The following is a 19,697-nucleotide window of genomic DNA, read 5'->3' on the forward strand; positions in this document are numbered from 1 at the left end:
AGTAAAAACTTGTAGTTCGCATGAGTGTAGTGGTTCAAAAGGTGGTCCCATAAGTCTGGTTAAAACGATGTTCAGATTCCAGACTGGTGAAGGTGGGTGCCTTGGGGGAATGACTCGTTTAAGTCCTTCCATAAATGATTTAATTGCTGGCACTTTAATAGTGAAAGGTGTTGCCTGTTTTGGAGATATGCTGCTAACGCAGCTAGATGTATCCTGATGGATGAGTAGGCTAAATTGCAACGCTGTAGGTGCAAGAGATAGCAAATGATGTTTCGTGTCGAAGCATCTAATGGGTTTATGTCATTGTTACTGCAGTAAATGACGAATCGTTTCCACTTAGCCGCATAACATGCCCTGGTAGTGGGTCTTCTTGCCTCTTTGATAATATTCATGCAGTCTGGAGGCAAGTTTAGGTATCCAAACTCTAGGATCTCAAGAGCCAGGTCCGCCAGGTTCAGCTGTTGCGGGTCTGGGTGTTGGATTTCGCCACGGTTCTGAGTAAGAAGACTGGGTGTTAGTCGCAGTCTTTGATGAGGCACCACTGACTGTTCTAGGAACGTCGTGTACCATGGTTGTCTCGCCCATGTGGGAGCAACTAGGATAAGAGTCAGTGAATGTTGGCGCATTTTGCGTGCCACTAGCGGTATTAGTGGAGCTGGGGGAAAAGCGTACGCAAATTTGCCTGACCAGTTCATCCATATCGCATTGCCCTGCGACTGCGGATGTGGGAACCTGGCGGCAAAGTACTGGCATTTTGCGTTTTCGCTTGTGGCAAACAGATCTATCTCAGGTTGTCCCTATTTCCGTAAGAATGGTTGGAGCACATTGGGGTGAATCTCCCATTCGTGCATCTGTTGACTGTGCCTACTGAGCAGGTCGGCCATCTGATTGTCTTTGCCTGGGAGGTGCTCTGCCATGAGAAACATGTTCCTTTGAATGGCCCATTTCCACATGTTTTGAGCCAAATGCGACAGCTGTGGGGAGTGTGTCCCTCCTTGTTTTTGAAGATAATACATCGCTGTCATGTTGTCCGTCCGGATCAACACAGTCTTGTTGCATAAGTGTTTTTTGAATGCTTTTAGTGCTAGGAAGATTGCCATCAACTCCAGAAGGTTGATGTGCATTTTTTTCTGTTGCATAGTCCATAGTCCCTGAACTGTGTAATGCAGGACATGGGCTCCCCAGCCTTGCAGGGATGCGTCCGCTGTCATCACTATTTGTGGGACAGGCTCTTGGAACAGTCGTCCTTTGCAAAGGCTTTGTGGATTCCACCAATGCAGAGAGTTGTATGCTCGACTGGTCACCATCTTGTAGCGAACGCATGTGTAACCTGGCATGAGGGACTATGAATATTCACGAGGCCATCATGCCTATGAGTTGCATAAACACTCGAGCTGGCAATGAGTGTTGGGGTCTGAACCTTTGGATTAACGTTTGCATTCCGTTTATTCGTGCTGCGTTCGGATATGCCTTTGCTGCTAGTGTATCTATTGTTGCTCCCAGGTACTGTTGTACATGGGAGGGTTGCAGGTGCGACTTTGGGTAGTTTAGTGAGAAGCCTAGGCTGTGCAGGAGATGAATGGTCTTTGACATGTGGCTGGCACATTGCTGGGCTGATGACGCGTGTATTAGCCAATCGTCCAGATATGGGTACACATGACTGTGTTGTCTCCTGAGATGTGCCGCCACTGTTGTTAGGCATTTGGTGAACACCCGTGGAGCTGTTGTTACACCGAATGGTAGGACTTTGAACTGGTAGTGCTGTCCTTGAATAGGAAACCTTAGATACTTTCTGTGAGCAGGGTGTATTGGTTTATGAAAGTATGCGTCTTTGAGGTCTAGAGTTGCTAGGAAGTCTCCCTGTCAAAGCAGCGGTAAAACTTGTTGGAGAGTGAGCATATGAAAGTGCTCTGACAAAATGTACATGTTGAGGGGCCTGAGGTCTAATATCGGTCTGAGCGAACCGTCCTTTTTCGGAATGAGGAAGTATAGTGAGTATACTCCTGTTCCTTGATGTGGTAGTGGGACTGGTTCTATGGCCCCCTTTTGTAGCATACTGATGACCTCTTGCTGCAGTAATGTTATATGTTCTTGCGACATTGGACGGTGCATGGGTGGTATTTTGGGTGGTGTTGACGTGAGTTCTAGGCAATAGCCATGTTGGATAAGTTGCCTTACCCACCTGTCTGTAGTGATGTCTAACCAGACTGGCAGGAATTGTTGTAGTCTTCCCCGACCGGTGTTATATGGTTTGGGGGTAGTGCCAAGAAGTCACTGTTTGGTGTTAGTGGAGGATCTATTGGCATTGCCTCCACGACCCCTGCCCTTTGTGTTATTTCCTCTGTATCCACCCCTGTTCGTGTTTTTATTTTATGTGGATTGCGTATTAGTTTTGTAAGTGGAGGATTGCTGCGATGTGTTACTTCGCGCCATTCCTCTATAACTTGAGCGACGAAAGGAGCCTCTGTGTTGTTGGGACTGAAGGGCTCCCATGGATTTTGCAGTTTCGTTGTCCTTTTTCATATTGACCAGAATTGAGTCAACTGCTGGACCAAACAAAAAATCTGGATTTATAGGCTTGTTAAGAATTGTGGCCTGTACTTCATTTTTGAATCCAGATATGCGAAGCCATGCGTGCCTTCTAAGCAGTACGCTTGTGTTAATAGATCTGGCAGCTGTATCTGCCGCGTCTAGAGCACACTTAATGGAGGCATTGGTGATGAGCTTTTCCTCCTGTATAAGTTAATCTGCCTGCTCTTTGTAAGGCTCGGGTATATGTTGGAGAAGTCCCTCTAAAGTATCATAGTGTGCCCTGTCATATCTGGCCAGCAAGACCTGTGTATTGGCTATTCTCCATGAGTTTGCTGCTTGAGCTGATACTCTTTTGCCTGGTGCTTCTAAAATCTTAGGCTCCTTGTCAGGAGGAGGAGCCTCTCCAGTTCTTTGTGAATTTGCACGCTTTCGTGCGTTGGATGCCACCAATGAGTCTAAAGGCAGTTGTCCCCTGATGTATGTAGGGTCTACTGGTGCAGCCCTATACTTCTTCTCTATTCTAGGGTTGATGACACGTGCCCTAGCAGTGTCTTTGAAGATGTCATTTGCGTGTTTTAGGATGCCCTTTAACATGGGGAGTGTTTTGACACTTCTTTCTGATGTTGCCAGTGTCTCAAATAGAAAGTCCTCTTCTATAGCATCAGAATGCATGTCTACATTATGGTAGCTTGCAGCTCTGTCTATTAAGGAGTTCAAAGCCACTGTGTCTTCTGTGGATGATGGCTTAGCTGGGTATACAGTAGGGTCTGTAATGGGTAGAGCCCCCTCATTGTCTGGCTCACCTCCATCCCCCCATGGTTGTGTATTAGGGTCTACATATAGGTTTTGTATATCTCCAAAACCCCCATCTGCATCCTGATCTTCATCTAGGTTGTAGTTAGAGCGTGCAGGTGAGTGTGATGTGTATGAGTAGCAGGCATAGCTGGAGAGATAGGTTGGAAAAGAATAGGAGAGGTAGCACAGCCTTCTTTTTGAGGGGAATTTTAGAAAAGCGTTCACTTGGCACTGGTCTTTTCTTCTTTTTATAAACAGTCACTTTCCCAGTATTTGGGTCAATACATAGTTTTGACTGATCTTCTGTGGATGGGTCTGGATGGATGATCTCCTCCACAGTTTTTTGCTTTGGCGCCGTAGTTTGTGGTTTTACCTTTTTCGGTTTGATGCCTTTACTCGGTTCGACCGCTTTTGGTGCCTGGATCGGTTTTTGAGGCTTGCAGACAGGTTTTGTCGGTCCGACATCTTTTACAGGTTTCACCACGGTTTTCGGACTGAGCGGTTTCGTCGGTTCGGTAACCTGTTTAGGTGTTAGAGTTGTCTTCGGAGCCTGCTGTTTTGGCTCAATGCCCCTTTTTGGATCGACGGGCTTCGGCTCGACCGATCTTGTGTGGTCTACTTTCGGTTTCTGTTTCAGTTCGACGACCGCCTTGGGCTTAGGCCTTTTTTCTTCGTCGACACCGTTCTTTACTTTTTCGACCATTGAACCCGATTTGCTGAAGTCGACGTGCTTTGGCTTCGAGGTCGATTCAAAGGCCTTTGGCTTAGAAGGTGTTGAAGGAACGGTAGCCTTCGGGTCGGCGCCCTTTGGCTTTATCACCTTCGGTTCGACGACGTTCGGTCCGAAGACTGTCGTGTCGATGAGTTTCGGATCGATGGACCTGGCCTTGGAATACGTGTCTCAGAAGGCTCTTTTTGTATGTTCTTAGCTGGGCGGTATGGCGTGGCTGTAGAACCAGTATATTGATCTTGGCTAAGGCCTGTTGGCGATGCCTCGACCTGAGTCTCTGATATTGGTGTAGGGTCTGTATGGGGCGGTGTACTCACGGTTCGCCCCTCGTCGTCATCGGAGTCGTCTTCGACAGCTACGATATCTTGGTCGTATTCTTCGACCTCGACGATTTCTTCGCCGTCGATATAATATTCAGAGTCGTGCTCGGAGAATTGATCTTCCTCTTGATCAGAGTCTTCGGCGTCAACCACTTCTTCCTCGGCGTCGAAGATATTCTCGGGCTCTGGTGCCGACCTCTGCATTTCTTGCCTAGCCGCCCGTCAATTCCGGATAGTCTTTTTGGAACGGAACTGGGCACAAGCTAGGCAATTGTCTTCATTGTGATCTGTAGACAAGCATTTATTGCACACTGGATGTTTATCGGTGTGCAGGAACTTCGAGTTGCACTGCGGGCAGTACTTGAATGGACTTAGTTCCATCGACCGTCGGTCCACGTGGCGTCGAGAAGGCCTAGCAGCCCGATTCGACGACCGGAGTGCAAAGTAAAGTTAAAGAAGGTTATCGGTACCGATCGCAAACAATACCGACGAAACCGAAGGCCTTTTGAAAAGTTTTCCGAACTTGGAGTGCTGGAAAGTACATCCGAACCCAATGGCGGAAAAAAACAATCTGAGCATGGAGAGGATGCCCATGCGCACTGTAGTCCAAGGGAGGAACCACCTATCTTGTGATACTTCGAACACTCTTCCAGGACAACAATGTGCAATCATCCGGACCCAACACTAGGCGGTGATCTAGGCACAGATATGAATTCAGCAGCCCACATACCTCGAACAAAGATTATTGCATTGGCCCCTCAACCAAAATAAACAGATAACAAAACCTGACATTTAGTGGAGCCATCATCTATGACTGCAAGGAAATCAGAAATACTGCAGCAGCCTACTGAGGAGGATGAAAAGCTGCTGTTGAATGTCTGGAACAAGCTCAACAATGAAGCATGGGAAACAGGAACACTGCATGGGACTCAGCAGGCAAGGGACACTGCAAAATGATAGCTCGAAAGCTCAAGCAGATGTTATGCTTCTCCAACCCTGCTTGCTCAGCCATTCATGGAGGAGACGTGCAGAACCACACCTCTCTACCCCAAACTCTTTTCTCTGAGGTAGTGCACAGTACATAGAGGCAAGAGGAAACCGGCAACAGAGCAGCTGTTTCCACTCCAATGTCTTGGCTGCCTAATTTGTTGGTGTACCTTCTGCAAAAAAGAAAGGTGGCGACTGCGCTTGGGCTAATGTGGACACCTTTTAGAGAAAACACCATGTAGGCACTCTAACAGAATGGAAACGCACCATAGTTTTTGGTTCTGGACATAGGATTTAGGTTACCAAATCAGTGCTTTTTCTAAACAACCCCGCCTCCCATATTAGTGTCAACCTCTGAAGTTATACTCTAGTCAACCACATCTTAAAACGAAGATCGCACTCACAGCATAATCAAATTTTAAAATAAAGACACAGATTTTAGCTTAGATTGTCTCCATGTGTAATCTGGAACCATGGAGAATGATTAAGTAGGGACAAGTTGAAAGAGAAGCATGAGAGAGGATCAGCCTAGAGGATAGCCGAGCTGGACCCATCTTTTATGAGAGCATGAGACTAGTACCGACAAAGAAAAGTCTGAGGCAGGTACCAGCCCAGTAGCCTTTTATAATTTCTTTTTAAAGACTATCAAAGAATAGGAGATCCATAGTCAGTGGGAGGGCCTGAATGGAAAGATCCTCTACCCTCAAATCTATTCAAATTTAACTCTAAAGCTGCTCCTGGATCACCGCACTATTCCAAACCTTAGCAACTAGACCCCATCCACCCACCCTATGATAAATATTCCAGAGAGACCCTCCCACAAATCCCTAAATTCTCCACTGCTATACCTTCTCAATGATCTTCTGAAGCTCCATTTGTAGAGGGTTAAGGCGCCGGTTATTCTCCTGCAGCTGCCTCTGGATGGCATATTTTTGTTTTTCTGTGGATTTCAACTGCTGCTCCATTTCGGCTAATCGCTTTTGTAGTGCCTGCATCTCAGAAGTCAGAGTCTTGTTTTCCTGCTCCACAGAGGTCACTCGAACTTGGGAATCCACTGTCAGGGGAAAACAAATATTAGTTTTGCAGACAATCAGGACAGGCGAGCAAGTGGTGGGGTGAAAAGAATGTGGGAGGGTGGTTAGAACAGAGAAAGTGCGTGACTAAGATTGGAAGGATAGGGAAGGGGTGGCTCACATAGGTTTCCCTCCCACTACCTCCTGTTCACACCTTAAGTTGCTCACCTATTTTACATTCTAGTGAATGGATCTTGCTCTCCAACTGCAAGCGTCCATCTTCAGTGTGCTCCATCTTCTCCAGCATATTCCGAATGTTAAGAACTGTGCCATTGTAGGGAACAAGATCCCCTTGAGGGGCTGCAGAGCACGGCTTCACTGACATTTCTGTTCCCATGTTTAAGAGCCCACGGTTTCCTGCAACTGGTGAGAACAAAAACTGTCACCTTCAGCCTACAATATTGGGCATTGTAAGAGTTTGCATTGCTGTATGCATTGGACTCTCAATTAATATCAGCATGTTCTAAAAGATAATACATTATCAACATGGTCAATAGATTTCTGTTATTTTTAATAAGTCTGCGGCAAAACTGAAATCATTTGATCTTTTTTCGCTCACTGGACTGGGGTTTCTTTGGTGCCTGAACTATTTCTAAACTCTAGGGACTCTGGTGAATAAAGCCTCGAGTTGCTAAGCTATAGTATTCAAGACTAGTATCGAATTCTTGACTCCCCTCTAGGAAAGTTTTCTGAGATCAATAGTTACTGCTGGGAGAACAACCCACATGTCAGATGTTTAAAGTAGTGGCTTCCAACCAATCTGCAGCTCGATTGAGGCTGTCCACTAATTAAGGCATAGTTGGGGCAATTTTATTGTTGGTTGCCCAAGATCATAGTTGTACCACTCAAGAGGTAAACGTTATGTACTTTTAACAATCAATCTTTCACTAGATTCACAATTTTAGAATACATCCCAATGGGCAGACATGACCTTGCAAAGACATTAAAAAGCCTACCTCTCCCTTTTTTTTGTGCCTGTGTTTCCCAGCTTGAATCTCCCTACCATCAACTTCTTCACATTTTCTCAGGTATTCGCATCTACCTCATGTCAATGTCCCTTGGTCATCTAACAGGGTCTTCCTGTGTCTCTGTCTCCTATTAAGTTTGTGGGGTTCACAGTATCTATTCTCCCACGTCTCCTTCTCCCTATTAACTCTGGGATTCTCAAATTTCACCCGGAGCCTACCTAGTTGTATTTGGTCTCTCTAAAATGGCCTCCATCTCTCCACAGTGTCCGCCCACGATTCCCCACTAGCTTTCCTGTGTTTTCCTACCATTCATCCTGTGTCCCCCTTAGTCTGTGTCTTGTATCTTGACAGTGTCAATCAGTGTCTCACCAGTGACCTCTTGTCTGAAGTGTCAAAAAACATTCCCCCAGTTTCTAATCAACTCTTTTCTAGGTCTACCCAGAGTTGTGCCATGTGTCCCTCAGTCTCGCTATGTGTCCCTCAGTCTCGCTATGTGTCCCTCAGTCTCGCTATGTGTCCCTCAGTCTCGCTATGTGTCCCTCAGTCTCGCTAGGTGTCCCTCAGTCTCGCTAGGTGTCCCTCAGTCTCGCTATGTGTCCCTCAGTCTCGCTATGTATCCCTCAGTCTCGCTATGTGTCCCTCAGTCTCGCTATGTGTCCCTCAGTCTCGCTATGTGTCCCTCAGTCTCGCTAGGTGTCCCTCAGTCTCGCTAGGTGTCCCTCAGTCTCGCTATGTGTCCCTCAGTCTCGCTATGTGTCCCTCAGTCTCGCTATGTGTCCCTCAGTCTGGCTATGTGTCCCTCAGTCTCGCTATGTGTCCCTCAGTCTCGCTATGTGTCCCTCAGTGTCGCTATGTGTCCCTCAGTGTCGCTATGTGTCCCTCAGTGTCGCTATGTGTCCCTCAGTGTCGCTATGTGTCCCTCAGTGTCGCTATGTGTCCCTCAGTGTCGCCATGTGTCCCTCAGTGTCGCCATGTGTCCCTCAGTGTCGCCATGTGTCCCTCAGTGTCGCCATGTGTCCCTCAGTGTCACTATGTGTCCCTCAGTGTCACTATGTGTCCCTCAGTGTCACTATGTGTCCCTCAGTGTCACTATGTGTCCCTCAGTGTCACTGTGTCCCTCAGTGTCACTGTGTCCCTCAGTGTCACTGTGTCCCTCAGTGTCACTGTGTCCCTCAGTGTCACTGTGTCCCTCAGTGTCACTGTGTCCCTCAGTGTCACTATGTGTCCCTCAGTGTCCATGGGTTGTCTCCCTGTACCTCCCTGGTTGCAGGCGCCAGTGTGCAGTCATTGCAGGTGTTAAAGCACTTGGGTATGAGTGGAGTTTAGATGACAGTGCAGAAACAATGTGATCAAATAAGTGGGAACTACCCCATTGGCATCAGTGCCCAATAACCACGTCTTTCCAATGTGAAGGTTCCAAGATGCTCCTAATCTTAAAGCCTGTGGATATGTCACAGTTTTCTTCCCCTGATCATCGCAGATTTCATTAAAAAAACCAACAACAAAAACTAAGAAAAGTTTAATAACGTCCTCAGACTACAGATTGTAAACTGATGCCCGAGGGATCTCCAAATTTGGAGCCTGGTTGGCAAACTGCATATTTTATTTTTACACTTAAGAAACCGATCCATCAGGCATTCTCAAAAACAGTTTGCTAAGAAGACCTCCCTGCTCATTGTGGATTATTGTAATATTCTAAATGTACTACATTTCGAAGCTTTCCTCCAGGATCTTAACTCGCAGTTTTTGTGGACATTGTAGGACCTATTTCCAGCACACTGACGTGGTACAGCAGAAACACAGTGTTCGAAGATTCCTCGTACGCGTCGCCTAACCTTTGAGTTTCAGCCTTGAGCCACTGTCTGTTAATTTCTACACAAATGTTTGGCCGACGTCGATGTCTAAACTGGGGTGGCTTGGTGAGCAAAATAACAATGGATTAAACCCAGATCTGTGACTGCGGTGAATGCTTTGCCATTGTGCAACATTCCGTCTATCATCTTGTGGGTTTTGCTGTTCACCCTATGTGGGAAGGGTATGCCCAGACATGGGTCCCGTGCTCACTACGCCACTGGAGTCAAGCTATCCTAGCTGAAGACAGCTGATAGCCAGAAACCGGCTTGATTCCGGTCCAGGGAAGACATGGCTTGGCAGTTCGGGGTGGACTGTTCCCATGAGGCACAGGGTCAAGACTGATTTGCATATGGCCATGTCGGCAGTGGCGTCACTAGGGTTGGTGTCACCCGGTGCGGGTAACTCATGGTGTCACCCCCTCACGACTTACCGCATGGACCTCCTCCGCTCCGAGTCCGCCAGTGGACACAGATGGCAAATAACGGGACCATACAGAATCCTTAGTAACATTTGTAAATTTAGTTTCCTATATTTACAAAGGCCACAGAAATACACCAGTTATAGTTTAGTAAAAAACTATAACTTCCACCCCATTATGCACTAGCCTTCAGCCAGGCAGTGCATCCACCCACAGGAAAACGCCCAATCCATAGTCTTGTCCTCTTAAAAACGGAAATTCACATGTCATGAGTGTTATACTATTTAAGGTCATACGTGATCATGTTTGGGCAGAAGTTATATAGCTTTTTGACTAAACTATAACTGGTACATTTCCAAAGTTTTAGATTTTTTTAAACATTAGCTAATACCTCATTCCAGCAACTAACTACAACATAAGTTTAACTTTAATCTTTCTGTGAATTTTTGTTTTTAATTTTTTTATGTAAATTAAGGTATTAGAAACTTAAAATGTCACTTTAACCTTTGCTTTTTTTCACTGAATTTCTGGGGTTCTTTGATTATATTCGAAAGTGGACCAAGTCCAAAACCTTCAAATTCAGCAAACCCCAGCTGTGCATGATCATTGTCCATGTGCTGCAGAGGTTGGCGCAGGGTGTGGCCTTTGGACAGGCACAGCACCCACTCCTTCTGCATGCACACAGCCCCAACAGTGCACCTCCTTTGGCCTTGTGCACCCATCATGCAATGTCTTCCTCCTTTTATAAAAACACCAAAAACATTTCAGGTACCGCTGTACTCTTATGGCATCCCAATCGCAAGCTTCCACCTCATGCTCCTCATGAAGCTTGAGTGGTGACATAGTACCATGCGGTGGAAGCTTGCGAGATTCCCAGAGTACTGACATGACCGCCACAGCATTTTCATGAAAAGTTATGGCTGGCCAATCAGAACGTATATTACGGCAGTACCATACCAGGTTTTGCAGTACCCCATTGGCTGACTGGAAAAAATGCTATCTCAGCAAGTAATTTTTCATTCATAAATCTCACATATGTGTCAGAGCGGTTGTACTACTTCTGAACTGCTACGTTTTCGATCCCCTGCCAGTGCCCACGCAGCGCCTCTCGCTGTCCTGACACTTGACTGATCGACTAAGGTGCAGTCACATCCAGGACCTGCCCGAATCGCACGTCCCTGACACTCTATGCAGCACTGCCAGGAAGCACACATTGAATCAATTGCATGACAAGTGCACCCACTCTGCAGGGTTGTACAAGCACCCCAACTCTCACGTGGTCTGGGCATACACAACAGAATCCCTATCGGCGCTTCCCTGCCTCTCTGCAACACCCCTTCTCAACCCACCTCCACATACATAGGAGGGCATTGGGATTTCTAACCATGAAGTATAAGCCAGCCATCATTGCCCAGGGGTGCTCTGATGTGGTATGAGCTGCCATCCCATGGGCACTTTAATAACAGCTTCGTCTCTTGTCTCGACTGCCTCTTCTAACCCTCACAGGCCTTGCAGGAAACGTGTATGTTTTCTGTATCACTCAGTGTCAAGTGTGTCAATGCCAATTTCGAGAACTTCCCCCCTTTCCCACTGCGAATTCATTGCTCTTAGCGAAAATGCCTCGTGAGTTTGTTATTTGAGTTTTATATATAGAACTTTTCAAGACCGGACGGTATCAGAGCGCTTTACAATGGTACATGTTGCCATCAAAAAAATCAAATGTAAATAAATAAATCTTAAATCAGAACAGCTAATTCGAGTTCAACCAACTTGATATTACTCTCTCACCGTGACCGACTGCCTCCGGCCCCAAGAAGTCAGTCCCACTGTCCCAAATTTGAAGGGGAAGCGACGGCGCTCGCTCCGCTGGCCATATCAAAGAAGATGGCATGCTGGCAGACTGGCAGTTGACTTCACATTAATTCTTTCATAGCTGCCAAGGTTTCAGATTGCTATGTGTGACATTTTTATTGTTTCATTGCAATTATGAGTGACATTTAAATGACTGAGTGACACTTTCTCGCGATCAAAATCAAGCAACAGAGATGAGCAAAGATATAAATATCAGACATTACACCCATTGGAGCAACGAGACAGTCCAAGAAGACTTTAAAACTGCAGCAAAGCACCAGAAATGGCTGGACATTTAGATGGGAATGTGCGAAGCGCTCTGCTTCTGAGCACTTCATGCCACTGACCCCCAGGAGTTCCAGCGCTCCTTGAGTTCTGGGGGGCGCCGTCCGCCCTATCATGCCCTTCACACTCCTAAGAGGACACCCAGGCTGCAAGCACAGAGAGCAGGTGCAGCTTGTGCCTTTGGTGTAAATGTGAGAGGGGTTCTGCTTCTAAGCACGTCATGGCACTGGTCCCTGGCATCTCCACCCCTTCCTGAGTTCGGAGGCGCTCCCTCTGCCCTATTATGCCTCTCACACTCCTAAGGGCACACCGAGGCTACAGACACACATATAGAACTCATGGAGGGTCATGCTACTTGTGTGAATGTGTGTGCCACTCTGCCTCTTAAACACACCAGTGCCAACCGAGAACTCTTGCCCTCCTTGGGTTCTGAGGCGCTCTCTCTGCCTTACTGCGCCTCTCACACCCCTAAGGGACACGCAGGCTTCAGGCACAGAGCTGCCTAAATTTAAAATTAAGAGATGAGCTGACTAAATTTAAAATTAAGAGATGAGCTGACTCATGGACTATGCCACACACAGGCTTCTGATTTGGCAAGAAGTAGCACTACGCCACTGAGGCATACATGTCACTGACAGTCGGCAGCATTATTAAACAAATTAGGCCCCGGCGCTCCGCTTACTGACACCAAAATTAATTATATCACTGGCGTTGCCCAAGGAAAACAATTTACTAAATGCTTGCTGTGTGACTTATGTCACGGGATGCAGGCTCTCTCCACTCCGGCACTCCAAAAAGTACTGTATAACTTACACTGCAGCCACACAGATATTGCTATAAGAATATAGAAAAGTGAGGGGCGCCGGTTGAGACTGGTGTAAATGCTGAGCTGAATTACGCTCCTTTCCATGCTCCTGAGTGATGGCTTGAGTGTGGGTCATGTGAGAATGGCGCAGTGCGAGGAAGTTCCCAAGAAGAGATCTCCAAAGACCCCCGGGCATGGCAGGAGTAGAGCCAGGGAGGAGGGGGGGGGGGGGGGGGGGGGGGTGGGGGGTGGGAGGAGGGGGGGGGGCTGGGGGGGGGGAGGGAGGGTTACCGTGTCGTTGAGGGAGCAGCACGTTCTGTGCAACCATGGCTGCCTGTGTACACAGGGCGGACCAGAGATGAGGGAGCCCTCGAGTCGGACTCTGAGGCCCTGTGTCTTTTCAAGGCAACAGGTGGGATGGGCAAGCAATGAGTGCGTGGGAGAGATATGCATGGGCAGGGAGGCAGGGTGACTGCTGTCGAGGACTGTCTGCAGCAGGGTGCCAGGTCGGCTCTGGCCGCGGTACTCCTCCCCCTCCCTCCCCTGCAATCACTGAACTGAATCACCCCTAAGCAGCAGCATGGTGCGATTCAAAACTCGAGTGGCTGCTGCTGAGGGGTTGTTATGCGCTCACCTCCTTCCTTAGTCCAGGGCCGTTTTCAGAGTCTGCTGCACTCTGGTGAGACTGTCCTGGGAGGCCTTTGCGACGGTACCCGCAACTTTATCAGCGCACTGCACAGCATGCACTCCCCTGCGCTGGTCTCGTCTCCTCCCTGGCGCGTGACCGCTACACGTCAGAGAGGAGCCCAGCGCGCGGGGGCTGTCCCAGGGCCGTCATTGGTGGCGCTAAAGATTGACGGCCCTGGGACCCACAAACTGGGTACGCCGCGGCGCGCATCCACATGACGTCACCCAAATGCATCATTATCACCGGTGCGTGCGAGCGTGCTGCAGTGCACACTCACTCACTGCAGAGTATGCAAAGCGAGAGCGAGCCAGCCAGCAGCGTAATTTACCAGATTGGTGTCACCCCATGATGGGGTGACACCCGGTGCGGTCCGCACCCCCCGCACCCCCCTAGTGACGCCACTGCATGTCGGAACTGAGTTAGCTTGGTGAGCAAAATAACGATGGCTTAACGAATATGCTACTTACCAGTATGCATCTGTTCTTGGCATGTAGGGCTGCTGACATTCATATCTTGTGCATAGATCGCCGCCTAGTGTTGGGTCCGGATGATCGCACATTGTTGTCCTGGAAGAGTCTTCGAAGTATCACGAGATAGGTGGCTCCTCCCCTGGACTACAGTGCGCATGGGCATCGACTCCATCCTCAGATTGTTTTTAGCCATTGTGGCCAAGATGGAGTGAAACTAGGTGACTCTCTCCCTAAGTTCTGTTCCACTCTTGTTTTCATTTCCCAGTGGATGAGCTTCAATCATTTGAAGCTCAATCCCGATAAGACAGAGCTCGTCCTCACTGGTGGCTCGTCTAATCCCTGGTCCCCAGCTCACTGGCCCCTCTCTTTTGGCCCTCCCCCCTCACCAGTTTCCTCTGTTCGGACCTTGGGCATCAAGATCAGCAATGATCTGTCCATGCACACCCAAATCAGTTCCGTTGTGTCTTCTTGTTTTTCCTTCCTCCGCTTAATTCGTAAGATCTCCCGGTTTTTTTCTGTTGATGCCCTTAAAACCATTATCACGGCCCTCATCACATCCCGCCTGGATTATGGAAACGGCTTGTACGTAGGTATTCCTGCCTACGAAACTCGCCGTCTCCAGGCCATCCAAAACCAGGCGGCCCGCCTTATCCTTCGTCTCCCCAAATTTTCCCACATCACCCCGGCCCTCAAATCCCTCCATTGGCTCCCGGTTCATTTCAGATCTCAGTTCAAACTAGCTTGCTTGGCCTTCCGAGCGCATGCTCGTTCTGCCCCGCTCTTCATTAATTCTCTAATTTCTTCTCATGCCCCCAGTCGCACTCTCCGCTCTTCTTCACGTCCCCCGCTTCCGCAAATCCCGCACCGGGGGCACCCGATTCTCTGTGCTGGCCCCCCAGATTTGGAACAACCCCCCTCTTTCCATTCGCTCTATCCCTATTTTCTCCCACTTTCGTAAAGCCCTTAAAACTTTTCTTTTCCTTCAGGCATTCCCCGGCTAAATCTCTTTGGGCCCCTCTGTAGATTCTGATGTGCTCCTCAGCGCCAGGAAGCCGCTTGGCCACAGTGCGCTTTAGAAATTTCTTTTTCATTTCATTTCATGCTAGAAGTATACGTGAATTCTGCAGCTGCTACAGGCGCCGGGGAGGAGGGCGGGCGATATAAATGTCAGCAGCCCTAGATGCCAAGAACAGATGCATACTGGTAAGTAGCATATTCGGTTTGAGGCATGTGGGCTGCTGAATTCATATCTTGTGCATAGAATACATAGCAGTGCCTCCATTAACGGCGGCCGCCTGTGCCAGCTGCAGCAGTATGGAAAAGTGTTTTTAGAACAGCCTGCCCTACAGCTGCCTGCTGTTTGGAGTGCACATCAACACAGTAATGTTTTGTAAATGTGTGTGTGGTAGACCATGTGGCTGCTCTACATATGTCTTCCAAAGGAATATTTCCAAGGAAAGCCATGGAGGCCCCTAACTTTTGAGTGGAGTGGGCCCGTGGTGGAATAGTGAGAGTGCGCTTGGCTTTCAAATAGCAGATTTGAATACATTTAACTATCCACCTGGCTATACCAGCCTTGGAAATGGGGTTACCTTTGTGTTGTGGAGCAAAGGCAACAAAGAGTTGTTTAGTCTTCCTAAAATCTTTGGTCCTATCAATGTAATACATTAGGGCCCTTTTGACATCAAGTGTGTGGAGCATTCTCTCCGCCAGTGACTCTGGATTTTGGAAGAACACGGGCAGTTCTATAGTCAGGTTGATATGGAACTGAGACACTACCTTAGGAAGGAATTTAGGATTAGTGCGAAGCACCACCCTGTTAGAATGATAGTTAGTGCCTGGAGTTCACTAACTCGCCTTAGCGACGTAATCGCTATAAGGAAAGCCACCTTCCACGTCAAGAATTGAATCTCGCAGGAATGCAGTGGTTCAAAAGGGGGACCCATCAGCCGGGTGAGGACCACATTGAGGTTCGACTCCGGAGCTGGTGGAGTCCGTGGAGGAATGACTTGTTTGAGTCCTTCTAGAAAAGCTTTAATGGCAGGCACCCTGAAGAGTGAGAGGTGCTGCCTGTTTTGGAGATAAGCAGCCATTGCAGATAAATGTATGCGAATGGAAGCATAGGCTAGATTACATTTGTACAGATGTAAAAGATAACAAATGATGTTCTGAATAGATGCATCTAGCGGGTTAATGTTGTGGTCTGCGCAATAAATGACAAACCGCTTCCACTTTGCCGCATAGCATGCTCTAGTGGTGGGCTTCCTTGCCTCCCGGATGATGTCCATACAGTCAGGAGGTAAGTTGAGGTAGCCAAACTAAGACCTCAGGAGCCAAATCGCCAGGTTGAGCTGTTGCGGATCTGGGTGCTGAATGTCGCCATGGCTCTGCGTCAAAAGCCTGGGAGTGAGGCGCAGCGTTTGATGCGGTACCACGGACAGTTCCAGAAAAAGTGGTCTACCATGGTTGGCGAGCCCAAGTTGGAGCAACTAGGATGAGAGTCATCGAGTGCTGCTTGAGCTTGCGTGCCACCAGCGGTATTAGAGGTGCTGGTGGAAAAGAGTTCGCAAATTTGCCTGACCAGTTCATCCATATCGCATTGCCTTGCGACTGTGGATGTGGAAACCTGGCGGCGAAGCTTTGGCATTTTGCATTCTCCTTTGTGGCGAACAGGTCTATCTCTGGATGACCCCACCTTTGGAAGTACGGGTGGAGTACTGATGGATGTATCTCCCACTCGTGCATTTGGTGGCTGTACCTGCTGAGCAGGTCCGCCATCTGATTGTCCTTGCCTGGGAGGTGTTCTGCCATGAGGAAGATGTTCCTCTGAATGGCCCACTTCCACATGCTCTGAGCCAGATGAGACAGCTGTGGAGAGTGTGTGCCTCCCTGCTTCTGAATGTAGTACATGGCTGTCATGTTGTCGGTCCGGATCAACACGACCTTGTTGCACAGATGTACTTTGAAGGCCTTTAGTGCCATGAAGATTGCCATCAGGTCCAGAACATTGATGTGCATTCTCCGTTGCTGTGGTGTCCATAGTCCCTGCACAGTGTAATGGAGTACATGAGCTCCCCATCCCTGGAGAGAAGCGTCCGTTGTCAGGATGATCTGTGGCACAGGCTCTTGGAACGGTTGTCCCTTGCAAAGGTTTTGTGTGTTCCACCAATGCAGAGAGTTGTATGCCCGACCGCTCACCAACACTAGGTCTTTCAACTGTCCGTGAGCCTGAGTCCACTGACGTGCGAAGCACTCCTGAAGCGGACGCATATGTAGTCTTGCGTGTGGGACTATGGAGATGCAGGAGGCCATCATGCCTATCAACTGCATGAACACTCTTGCTGGAAGCGAGTGTTGAGGTCTGAACTTCTGTATCAGCGATTGAATGCGGTTGACCCTCACTGAATTTGGCTGTGCTGTGGCTGCCAGAGTATTTATTGTCGCACCCAGATACTGCCGTATGTGGGCGGGTTGCAGGTGGGACTTTGGGTAATTCAGTGAGAATGCCAGATCGTGAAGGAGGTGAATGGTGTGGGACATGAGGGCGGCACACTGCTGGGCTGACTTTGCCTGAATGAGCCAGTCGTCCAGATAAGGGTAGACGTGAATGTTTGGTCTCCTCAGGTGCGCTGCCACTGTCGCCAGGCACTTCGTAAACACTCTGGGTGCCGTGGTGACTCCGAAAGGCAAAACCTTGAACTGGTAATCTTTGTTTTGGATGGTAAACCTGAGGTATTTTCTGTGTGAAGGGTGCAGCGGAATGTGAAAATACGCATCCTTTAGGTCCAAAGTTGCGAGGAAATCCCCTTGACTGAGCAACGGGAGTACTTGCTGCAGGGTCAACATATGAAAGTGCTCCGATAGAATGTACCGATTGAGGGGTCTGAGGTCCAGTATGGGTCTGAGGGACCCGTCCTTCTTTGGTATCAAGAAGTACAGTGAGTAAACTCCTGTGCCTCTTTCTTCCACAGGCACAAGCTCGATTGCCCCTTTTTGTAGCATGGCGAGTACCTCCTGCTGCAATAAGTGCAAATGCTCGGCAGACATAGGACGGTGTCTTGGGGGTATGTTGGGTGGAGTGGATGTTAACTCCAGACAATAACCGTACTGGACAAGTTTTGTGACCCACCTGTCTGTGGTGATGGACTTCCAGACTGGCAGGAACTGCTGAAGTCTCCCCCCGACCGGTGTTGCGTGGTCGGGGGGCAGTGACAAGACGTCACTGTTTGTTGTTGTTGGCAGAGGATCTGGACTTGGTGTTTCCTCTGCCCCTGCCCTCGGTGCTGTTCCCACGATATCCACCACAATTCTGTTTGGTGTAGGTGGATTGTGTGTTGCCCTTATAATACTGCGTGGTTTGTGAGCTCTGGCCTCTGGAAACACCTCTATTGCTGGAGCGACGAAAAGAACCACCCCTAAATTGCTGGGACTGCAAGGCCCCCCATGGACTTAGCAGTGTCGCACAAGTTACTACTTGTGTAACGATATATCTGTAAGAGACATTAGTTAGTGATAGATTCCTTACCTTAGAATATCCCCAGGCGTCAGACTGGATCCGGAAACTTTTGCGTAGCAATACCCCTGCGTGCCGGTAGGCGTCGTCTGCGGCTCCGCGTCCGTCGTCGGCGTCGTGAGCGCCGGGATGACGTCGGAGTACTTAGACGGCGCCCATGCGCGCTGACGTCAGTTCTGATAACACAGCTTTTCTGCGCCAGATACGCAGAGCCATGATAGAACTAACACTGGTGCCATGAAACTAGGGCCCTGAAAGGGGATGACCTTAACCCTAGATATCGGTTCGCAGAACGGGGAGGATGGGTGGGTCGGTAAGGAATCTATCACTAACTAATGTCTCTTACAGATATATCGTTACACAAGTAGTAACTTGTGCATCTGAAAGAGACACGTTAGTGATAGATTCCTTACCTTAGAATAGATACCCCAGCAATACCAACCCCGGTGGTGGGTCTGCGAACCAATATCACACCAGAAAGTCCTGGAGGACGGAACGGCCAAAGAAGCCATCCCTCCGGACTTGACTGTCCAGGCAGTAGTGTCTGCTGCCTGGCAAATGTCCTGCAGGGGGACACCGCGGCCCAGGGCAGTTGTCGTTGCCGTGGCCCGAGTGGAGTGAGCCCGCAATCCAGCTGGGGGCTCCTTCCTCGCCATGGAGTAACATGCTTGGATACACAAGATGATCCACCTAGAGATGGTCCTCTTGTGCACAGCCTTTCCCTTCTTCGCACCCACGTAACCAACGAAGAGTTGGTCATCCACCCGGAATTGGCGTGTGCGATCTAGGTAGTAGGAGAGCGCACGTTTTGGATCCAGACGGTGGAGCCTCTCCTCCTCTTTCGAGGGATGCGGAGGCGGAAAGAAGGTGGGCAAGTGATGGACTGCCCGATGTGGAAGGCCGTGACAACCTTGGGCAGAAAGGAAGGTCGTGTACGTAACACCACCTTATCAGGATGAACAGACAGGAAAGGTGGAGAAGAAGAAAGAGCCTGGAGCTCACTCACCCTCCTGGCAGAGGTGATGGCAACCAGGAAGGCCGTCTTTAGAGTAAGGAGACGAAGAGGGCAGTTATGAAGCGGCTCAAAGGGAGCACACATCAGATAGGTGAGAACCAGATTCAAGTCCCACTGGGGCATCACGAAGGGAACAGGAGGGAACATGTGCGTGATGCCCTTCAGAAATCTACTCACAATAGGGGACTTGAATAAAGAAGGCTGATCTGGTAGCCTCAAGAAGGCTGATAGAGCAGAACGGTACCCTTTAAGAGTGCCCAGAGCAGAGCCCTGCTGGGCAAGGGAAAGAAGAAAGAGCAGCACTTCCGAAAGGGGTGCAGAGAGAGGATCCACAGCCTTTGCTGTGCACCATGCCACAAATCTGTTCCACCGGCAGGCGTATACCGACTTTGT

At 48.9% G+C, this 19,697-nt stretch overlaps 1 protein-coding gene across 3 annotated transcripts in view; it reads right to left on the reverse strand.

Annotated features, from left to right (window-relative positions):
- CCAR2 (cell cycle and apoptosis regulator 2) overlaps positions 1 to 19,697 on the reverse strand; it is a 405,097-nt gene that overhangs the window by 33,195 nt on the left and 352,205 nt on the right. For all 3 annotated transcript variants that reach the window (XM_086943621.1, XM_086943620.1, XM_086943622.1), the window contains 2 exons: positions 6,606 to 6,800; positions 6,213 to 6,418 (listed from right to left, as the gene is read on the reverse strand). In XM_086943621.1, coding sequence (XP_086799747.1) covers positions 6,213 to 6,418; positions 6,606 to 6,800 — 401 coding nt within the window. The remainder of the gene's footprint in view (positions 1 to 6,212; positions 6,419 to 6,605; positions 6,801 to 19,697) is intronic.

The sequence above is a fragment of the Lissotriton vulgaris genome, chromosome 11 (genome assembly GCF_964263255.1).
Source record: "Lissotriton vulgaris chromosome 11, aLisVul1.2, whole genome shotgun sequence".
NCBI lineage: Eukaryota > Metazoa > Chordata > Amphibia > Caudata > Salamandridae > Lissotriton > Lissotriton vulgaris.